Source organism: Macadamia integrifolia, chromosome 7, assembly GCF_013358625.1.
Source record: "Macadamia integrifolia cultivar HAES 741 chromosome 7, SCU_Mint_v3, whole genome shotgun sequence".
NCBI lineage: Eukaryota > Viridiplantae > Streptophyta > Magnoliopsida > Proteales > Proteaceae > Macadamia > Macadamia integrifolia.
This window is the reverse complement of record NC_056563.1, coordinates 26,334,088-26,343,789: the sequence shown is the minus strand read 5'-3', so window position 1 is coordinate 26,343,789 and position 9,702 is coordinate 26,334,088. Positions and strand designations below refer to the sequence as shown.

The window sequence follows — 9,702 nt, the reverse complement described above, 5'->3', positions numbered from 1 at the left end:
GCAATTGAAGCTCAGTGAGATTCAACGACATTGCATGGACATCAAAACCCAAACACATTCTATCTTCAACTATGTGATCTCAGCCGTTGAACAACAGGTAGACGAATCAGAAGATGAATCACCAGTGGCAGAAGATGAGATGGCATGATTGGAAATTGAAAATCAACTTGTGAAAAAATTTAAATCGATTGATCTCTTCAGTGAACTGATTGATTTTATTTTTCCGAGTCACTACTTGACCAATGAACTTCGTGTCGTGGATTTCGTAGCATTTGATCATGGTTTTGATAGTGCCTTCATACAGGCAAAGATGGATGTTGATCGATTGGTTTTGATTCTCCCATTCTACAAAACTCGTGGACGAGTTTTTCTTAACTCCGGGGGAATTGATGTAGATATGCACCCATGGAGCTATCCATACCCATCTGGGTGTCCAGCGAGAGATGAACCAGATCCATATTGAGTCCTTAGTCTAGTAGGATTTTAGAAATTTACTTTATTTAGGAAGATTGGCTTTTATTTGATTTTTATTCACTTTATTTTAGCAAGTTGGGTTCACATATAATTTAGAGAGTCTTAGTAGTGTCGATATGCTTAGTTATGGTAGTTTCCTTATTTCAGTTGGTTTCTAATTATGCCTTTTATTTTCCCTATATATTGGTTGTAACCGGTGGACAAAATTAGAGATTGAAAAGATGAACTGAGTTTTGAGTGTTGAGAGTCTGAGAGGGCTATGCGTGTGATTCTTCTTCCCCCCCTTCTTTATGTGATTTCTCCCTATCCCCTGCAACTCTGAGTTCACCTAAGGGATTCTTCCCTACCCCTACTGGCCCTTCATCACCTATGGTACTCCGTCAGCAACTGTTCACTCTCCGATAGCCTTGACCCCTGGACTTTCAAAGCTCTGTTTTGCCACAAGGCAAACTCAATAGGGCTGAAATTTGACATGTGAGTAGGGGACCTAGGCTGTCCAGAAATTCGTGTTCCCATTGGATCTGCCACATGACAGTTGCTGGCATTAAAAATTGGCATTTAGGAAAGGTTCCCACCACAGGTGTGTTGGAACCGGGCTTTCTTGAAGTGGAAAGTAATGATTTTTAGTTATATTCTGTGAAGTTCTTTTCCACAGATTTTTCTAGTGTACCTATTTCGTTTACCTTTTCCTTTTTCTTTTCGGATGTGTTGCGTCCTTATCTTTAAAATTATGTTTTTTACTTGTTCAGATTGGTTTGGATGGGATTCGTATGCTTGATCCCAATACTAGTCGGACGTTGAGAATATACCCACTTGAGACTGTGACAAGATGGGAAGTAAGTTTCTGTTCTGACTTTTTTGTTTTTTGATGGATTGTTTTGCATAACCAATTATTTTTCTTATCAAGATTATGGCATTTATTTCTTCTTGTTTAGGGCAACTCGTCAATCTTTGCTTTTTGGTCCAAAAGCTCTGTTGACATTGAACCAAGACGCATAAGGCTGCAGTCAAACAACTATACTACCAACACCATTCTTGACACAGTGACTGCTGCAACTGTTCAGGTTCCAACCTTGTCTCCTCAGCTGACTTTCTCCTATTATATTTTAAGGATTCCTCTGTTGATTTTAATTTTTCTTTTTTACCCCCCCCCTTTTAGCTTTCTTTGCGAGGTAAATGTTGGTGGGATGATGCTTTTAAATCTGATTAGTTACTGAGACTTTAGCCTACACCTCCAAAACTCAACCTTCCCTGCTTTTATGGTTTTTCTCCCTTTATTTTTTTTCTCTATCAAAGTGGGAGTACAATATTTGATTTTGTTCTCCTATGCTCCTAGCGCTACCAAAAGCTGGCCCAATAAGCAAGCATGAAGTTGGCCTCAAATATCTACCATTGGAAACTCCATGAAATAGGGATGGACTTACGTCCACATTAAGAAGTCAGTTAACTCCTTAATTAAGTCACATTTTGAATAATGATTACATCACCAGCGAAAGGCTCAAACATCTGAAGAGAATATATTCAAGATATCAATAAGTAATTCATGCCATAAAGGGGACAAACTGACAGGTCTAAATGGACTGGAATAGCTGATGATTCATGTCGCCAAAACCAAAAATTTGGGCTAGGGATTGTTTGTTGATTATGGAGGCTTTAGAATGTGGCCAATGGAGGAAGAAAAGATAAAGGGGTTGAATAAAATTCAAGGTAATGACTAAGTGATGCAGGAGCACTTCCTTGGACCGGACCAAACCCGTTGTGGAGCCCAGATGGAGATGAACCAGGTCCCAATTTAGTTTTGGTCCAGTAGGATATTATGGTAGAGTTTAGTCTTAGACTTTGATTCCATTATAGTTTTAGATTGGGATTAGGAGGCTTATATTTTTTATCTATGTGCAAGCATTGTAACCACGGTAGAGGACGATCTCCCTTTTCCCCCTTCTTCTCGTTAGTTCTTTATTCCTTTTAAACCTTAATCCCTCATATCCTTTTGGTTACTTTTGATTCCAAGTATATCCCTAACCTTTAAATTATAATTACCTTCATATCCCTTCTCTGCTTGGCTATCTAGTCTACCCCTTCCTTAGTATCTTAAATTTTCCTTGTCCCATTGCTTCTTTATTTACCAATATAGCCCCTTGGAAAATATGGTTTATTATAAGTTTTCCATTCCCGCCTAGTCAGGTGGGCCCATAGGGAACCAAATCGGGTTTTATGCCGGGTTCTGCATCATTAAGTATTCAAAATCCTCGGGGTCAAGAGGGATTTGAGATGTCGTAAGTATCCAACCAAGGGCATGTATTCATAATGGAATGATATTTCTACTACCATGTACACTCCTCAATTTGTACCCATTGGATTGCTCCACTAATTATTGACTCTCCATTTAAAATAACAAATAAACAACCCTGTATATAATATATATATATATATATATATCTATTAAAGGCTTACCCAGTCCATGAGGCTCCCACCACTGTGGGGTTTGGGAGGGTCATAATGTAAACTAAACTAAACTAAACTAATTATGCTTTTGCAATGCTTAAATATTGTCGCAGAGTAACAAAGTAAAGAACATGAAGGATCAAGTTCTTAACTCTTAATTTTGGTGACAGTTTATTTGAATTTTGGTAGAAAGCAGATGTTATACAACTGAGAAGCATGGTTTGAAGTTTGAGGCAGCTCAGGCAAGGCACTGGGGTGTTGAACTGAGTGTGATTGTTGCATTTAATGTCTTCTCAAGAGGGTAATGTGCGGTCTCTGTGGGTCTGTTGTTGCCTTGGTATCAGTCAGTCATAAGGAGTAAGAGGTGTTCTGGTACTTATTCTGCACAGTTTAAGTTAGGGGCTTAGTGATATGGTTATTTTGTACATCATAATTGCTTGAGGGTACAACGAGTTGTAACCCACTTCTACTTCAGTTTTCCAGTTGAATGGTGGCCCAGATTTTACTGCTGGGTCCCCTGGTCTGTTTACTTGCGACAAACTTGCCAGTCTCACCAGATTTTTTTGTTTCATTTTTTTTAGTCTTTTGTATGTTGCTGTCCAGCAATGGGAAATCCTTTTTTATACTTCTTCCTTCTAGAAAATACCGAAGGTAATTGGTATGTTTGTTACAACAACAACTCAGCCCTACCCCAACTAAATGGGGTTGGTTACATGGATCCTTGCCCTTCAATCAACTCTATTCGAGGTCATACTTGATACAAGGCCTAAGCTATGCATGTCTTTCCTCACCACTTCTCCTAGGGCCATTTTAGGACTGCCCCTGGCTCTTTTAGTTCCTTTAATCTGAATCAAATTGCTTCTCTATTGGAGCATCAAAAGGCTTCTGTTGAACGTGGCCATGGCACCTCAAATGGCTTTCTCATAGCTGATCATGTATCAGAGCTAATCCCACATCAGCTCTAATATGATCATTCCTAGTTTTTCCACACATCCATCTCAACATCCTAATCTCTGCTACACTGAGTTTAATTGCATGATGCTTTTTAACTGTTCAACATTTCGAACCAAAAGATCATAGCCGGTCGTAAGATTGTCTTATAAAATTCTCCTTTTAAGTTTTAAAGGAATACGTCGATCACCCAACAGGCCGGATACACCTCTCCACTTCATCCATCCCATTTTAATTCTCTGTGAAACGCCATCCTCTATAACACCTTCTCCCTCTCATCAATTTTCACCACTTCATCATCAGTCATAATTTAACTAAAGTTACACACCATGTACTTCGTCTTCGTTCTACTTATCTTTAAACTTTTTGATTCCATGGTTGATATCCATAACTCCATACATTGGTGTGTTCGTTGTGAAGGTCAATTTAACAGTAGTGCTCTTCACTTTGATCAGCATACTTTGTTTTAAGACGATGTCATATCATGTGTTCCATAGTTTCCATAGCACATGTGACTGTCTCTTGAAAACATGATATTATGTTTCAGGTGCTGTGTTGCCTAATTTAAAGGCTGCATCTGTTACAATGGTCTAAAATTGGGAACACCCTTTTGATGACTGCAGTTTTAATATATATTATATTTGTTAAATACATTCTGCGAATCCTGCAACTTTTTATTTCTAATATAGTTGTCTGTGGAGTTGGTGGGTGGGTGGTTGTAATCTGTACCAAATGCTATTGATTACCAAACCTTTCTTTACTTTGGTCAGCTGAAGGAGATGAGTGGAAGTTTTAAGACTTCTGATTCTGTAAAGACTACTGAACAACCTACTGAGAGGAAGAAAGGTTTTGTTGATTGGGTGAACTTGATAAAGCCTGGCAATGAGGAGAAAGATCATTGGGTAAGGCTTCAGGTTCCATGCCCTTAATTTCCTTTGAGTTTTCAGAATATTTTGCTCCTACATTGATTTTTCTCGCTTAAATTCTATGGATATTCCTTGTTGATCCTTTTATTCAATGGAGATTGAAATTTGACTAGCAAACCTTTTTGAGCTCTGCAATATTGAAATTTGACTAGCAAACCTTTTTGAGCTCTGCAATACTTAGTTATTTGATAGTTTCAACCTGCGACCTAAACTGATGCAATAACGCTTTTTTGGATCGCCATGAACCTGTTTGGAAGCCCAGACCAAGATGAACCGGGACAAAATCTGGTTTTGGTCCAGTAGGATACATAGGAATTTTTTTTTAATTGTTTGAGTTACTCTTGTAATTTGGACTTTAATTTATATGGGAGTTTTAGGTAGTCTTGGTAGAGTCGGAGGTTGAGTCCAAATCGCTTTCTAATTTTGTGTTACTTTCCAATCCTGTTTTAGATACCAATAGGAGTGGTTCTGTTAGACTTGAGTCTCTACATATGCTTGTAATTGAAGAACAGATAAGAGATTTGAATAATAGAATAAAATGTGAGTTGAGTAACCCTCGTGGCTGTGAAGTAACGTGCAACCAGGTTGATCTGTCTCTTCTTCCTCCTGTTACTTGCAGTCCCACGTTTTGACGTTGATTTCTACTGCTACTCTTCGAATCAGTTTGAAATTTTAAAGGGGTCTTCCCTGTGCTAGAAATGACTAATCTTGTACAGTTTAGAGTTGTGATTTGATCTCTGCTGGGAGTTTTGACAAAAAATTCAAATCTGGTTTGTTTTATCACAGGCCGAGATGCAGAACTTGTTCCTTCCTTAGTCCTCATCATTTGGTTCCGATATTAGTTGGAATCAAAAGGGAAGGGGATTACAAACCCTGTCCTCAGGCTTCATATAATCTGGACTCTAGGGGAGAGTCTGATTTGATTTTCTTCTAATTTTACGGTGTTTTTGTTTTATTCAAAAGAAAGTGGACATCAACTTCCTTAATTTGCTAGGAAGGACAAACTTCTGTTATTTTCTTTCAGCCCCTTCTTTCCAAGTTTCACAGTTTAATTCCATTGTATCTTGTTCTAGTTTTTAATCCCATAATAGTTCCTTCACTTTAATTTTAGTTTTTAGTTTGTCCTAGTTCCTGATATCTTGCCCCCCGGGGGGGGGGGGGGGTCAGAACTTCAAAGATTTATGAAATTGTCACAGATCTTTATACTTGAGTTATTTTTCATTTGGATGGGCCCATATCAACCCAAAAGGCAAAAGCATGGTATTGTAACCCAAAATGAAAAAGCAGGTTCATACCTTGCATGTCCTCTTCCAATTCCACTTACCATATGGCCATACCATGAAACTGATTTTTGAAGGTTGTTTAAGGAACTGTTTTCCTATTATTTCCTTCTGATCCTTCCAAAATATTTGTGTGGGATTAAGAAGGTAATGTGGAATTTGTGCATACGGTAAATTATTGCTTGTCAGTGCAGCTACTAACTAGTAGGAATGGAGAGAGATTGAGGAGTTGATGGTTAGGTACTTGTGTGTGAAATTGTCCAGGAGGCTAGTTGGATTGAAACTAAGGATATTAGGATTACATAGCTGGTTCATTAGGAGCTAATATCAAGTGGGGTTTAAACTGAAAGATTAGGTTTAACATTATGGTCGATTACGAGCTGATTTTTGCCATTTCTTCTGTTTTCTTTTCTCCCTCCAGGTCCCAGACGACGCGGTTACCAAATGTACAGCTTGTGGGACAGATTTTGGAGCTTTTGTGAGGAGGGTATATACTATATCTGCTATTTATTATAGGCTTGTTTGGAATGAAATGCACTTACATTCTTTTCCATATGACAATTTTGATTTGGTTTCGATCTTCAGCATCACTGCCGAAACTGTGGGGATATTTTCTGTGATAAATGCACCAGTGGTAGAATTGCGCTTACTGCAGAAGAGACTGCTCAGCCTGTTAGAGTTTGTGATCACTGCATGGTTTGTACTTTCTACCCACATGGAGTATGTTCATGGTTGTTCTATTTGTCTCCCATTATGTTCAGTAGTTGAAATGGATCGGAAAGTCATAGGAGTTTACAGGATTCCGGATGTGAGATTGATAAAATTGTTCCTTAGTAATAGGAATGAATATATAAGAGTTAAAAGTACTTGCTTGTTTTTCTTAAGGAAAAGACATAACTTCAAGTCATACACCTATCTTATTTTCCCCCCTTAAAATTTTGACTCGTTTAATGAAGTGGAAAAAAAAATCCGCTTTTTGATAGATCAATGTTTCCATAAATTTTCTCATGTATTCTACTAATTGTCAACCTTGCTATATTATTTTATTATTTTCTATATTTTTTCTTGCCTATAAACTCATACGTGTTTTGTGTTCTTTCCATACCATTCACTGGATACATATTAATATCTTATTGTATAGATGGCACATTTGTTGTATTTCTGAGAAGGCATGTTCATTTGATTCCAAAATATGTAGGGTGAGACTTCTTTGTTTCTCTGGACACTACATCTGCTTTTTATTACAATGGGGGAAAAGTGTAAATTATTGTTTAGGGCAAGAAGTTGAGTTTTAGTAGAGACATTTGATGATTACACCGTGTTGATAGATTTTTTGTTTAGGCAAACCCTCTTATTGTCAAGGAAGAGTATTCACTTCTTTTTTATTTTTGAGTTTCTCGACTTTCATGGCCTTTAGGAAAACCCTCGTTTTCTATTTTCCAAATATGTACATGTGAGCATGTGAGTCCAGATTACAGAACACTAAAAGAGTTAAAATCTAATGTTCATTTACAGGCGGAAGTTACCGAAAGGCTGAGTAGTGCAAAAGAATCAGCCAGCAAGCCTGCTGTATTGGAGACTCATGAGGATCTTGCAAAGAAGCTTCAGGTGCATATATGCAATGCATGTTTAAAGTTTTGTGTAGCTTAATGTGTTTATTTCCTCTACACAGATATAATGCAATCTAAAATTTAGAATCTTCCGAGTGACTTTTGAGTCATTTTGCAAAAAAAAGGAAGCTTCTGCTGCATATATGCAATGCATGTTTAAAGTTGTGTAGCTTAATATTGTTTAGGGAAAATTACATGATTATCCACTTTTGGGTTTCCCTTTACAAAATTACCTACAAAAAGTTTTGGTTAACAAAAATACCCAAAATTGGGTTTGGGTTTACAAAACTACCCACCTAAAGTTTCAGTTAACAAAAATACCCAAAATCAGGTTTGGGTTTACAAAACTACCCAAAATAGTGAGTCTTCATCTTCCACATATAATCATGTATTTTTTTTATTACTGAAACTTTGTGTGGGTAGTTTTGTAAACCCAAACTCAATTTTGGGTATTTTTGTTAACTTAAACTTTAAGTGGGTAATTTTGTAGAGGAAAACCTAATTTTGGGTATTTTTGTTAATTGAAACTTTTGGTGGGTAATTTTGTAAAGGGAAACCCATAAGTGGGTAATCAAGTAATTTTCCCTATTGTGTATTTCCTAATGTTTTGATAGTCTACACAGGGATAATGCAATCTAAGTTTCAGAAATCATCCGAGTGACTTTTAGTCATTTTGCGAAGAAAGTTTAACAATGCTGGGTATTATTTAGAGATCAGTAGTTATGGCCATTTTAGAGAGATGCTGAATGGTTCTAGATTCATAAGGAAAATATTTCATTATCATCAACAATTTTTTTTCCAAATGTAATACCTCTTCATCAAGATCTTTAAATCACTGGGAAGTCATTGAAGTAGCTTCTTTCCTGTGAGTACTGGTAATTTTCTTTATGTACTCTTAGTTTCTTGGATATGCTCATGCAGTTTAACCTATCTGATCATGTCATAGGTTCTATGTATGTTTCCTTCCTTAGATTTGGCCGCTAACATTGCCAAATCTGAAGTTATGATGGAAGAATGTGAGATAGGAAGGGCTTGGTGTGTGTTTTTTTTTGGGGGGGGAGGGGGAGATGATGAAGAAAGCAATTTCCATTAGGACTGAGTGAAGAAAAGCTTTTGAAAAAGAGCTAGTTATTATATCTGAAAATGGGGTTTTTCAAATGAGCAGCTCTCCATTGATTGTGAGTAGACTGGACCCTAACCTGATGGCTCCAGAATTTGGCGACTAAATACTTTGGAGACAGATTATTTGGCAGTTTCGCAAAAATAATTTTGATTAAACTATAGAACATTTATTCATGGGCCCTAACAACTAAATGAATGCATTAAATCCCTTTTTTTTTTTTAATTGTTAGTAGATGCATCCTGAAAGGATCTTGACTTGATCATAGAACAATCTGTGTCTCTCTCTCAGACACACACAAACGAACAAACAAAAGCCGATTTTAATTATTTTTCTTGTATTGCATGAATCCCTCCTGAAATATCTTTTCTTCAGGGTAGCATAGAGATAATTCATATAGTTGTCTGATGTATGCTACGTTTCTATGTTTGTGGTGTGGTTCTCTTTAACAGGAGGAAATGGACCGAAACCGCAAGGCATCATCAGGTAGTTTTCATTGCTGAAAGACATTATCAAAAGTTGTATGAGATTTGATCTCTAATTTATACAGTAACCATCTTTGGCAAATTTATTGTACGGGTGATAGAATGCTCCACTCAATCCCCTCTTTTCTTTTGAAAAGGAAAAAAAAAAAGAGCAACCCAGTACACAAGGCTCCCGCTACTGCAGGGTTTAGGAGGGGCAAGTGTACACAGCCTTAACCCCCTGCTTTGCAGGAGAGGTTGTTTCCAATCTGTTCTATTCTCCCAAATTTATTTCTCTGGAATTGATAAAATGTTTGAAGGGTTCATGTTCTCCCAGAGGTCTCGAATACACATTATTATCTTACCCAAGGCAGTTGAACCTTTTCCTGTATATATATATGTATATATATATTTTTTGGGGTGGGGGGGGGG

General features: G+C 37.3%; 1 protein-coding gene across 1 annotated transcript in view; it reads left to right on the top strand.

Annotated features, from left to right (window-relative positions):
• The window catches only part of LOC122085215 (protein FREE1-like), a 12,355-nt gene that overhangs the window by 1,983 nt on the left and 670 nt on the right, over positions 1-9,702 (top strand). The window contains exons 2-8 of the mRNA XM_042653693.1: positions 1,224-1,310; positions 1,410-1,538; positions 4,641-4,772; positions 6,498-6,563; positions 6,662-6,772; positions 7,592-7,684; positions 9,259-9,292. Of these exons, the coding sequence (XP_042509627.1) occupies positions 1,224-1,310; positions 1,410-1,538; positions 4,641-4,772; positions 6,498-6,563; positions 6,662-6,772; positions 7,592-7,684; positions 9,259-9,292 (652 nt within the window). The remainder of the gene's footprint in view (positions 1-1,223; positions 1,311-1,409; positions 1,539-4,640; positions 4,773-6,497; positions 6,564-6,661; positions 6,773-7,591; positions 7,685-9,258; positions 9,293-9,702) is intronic.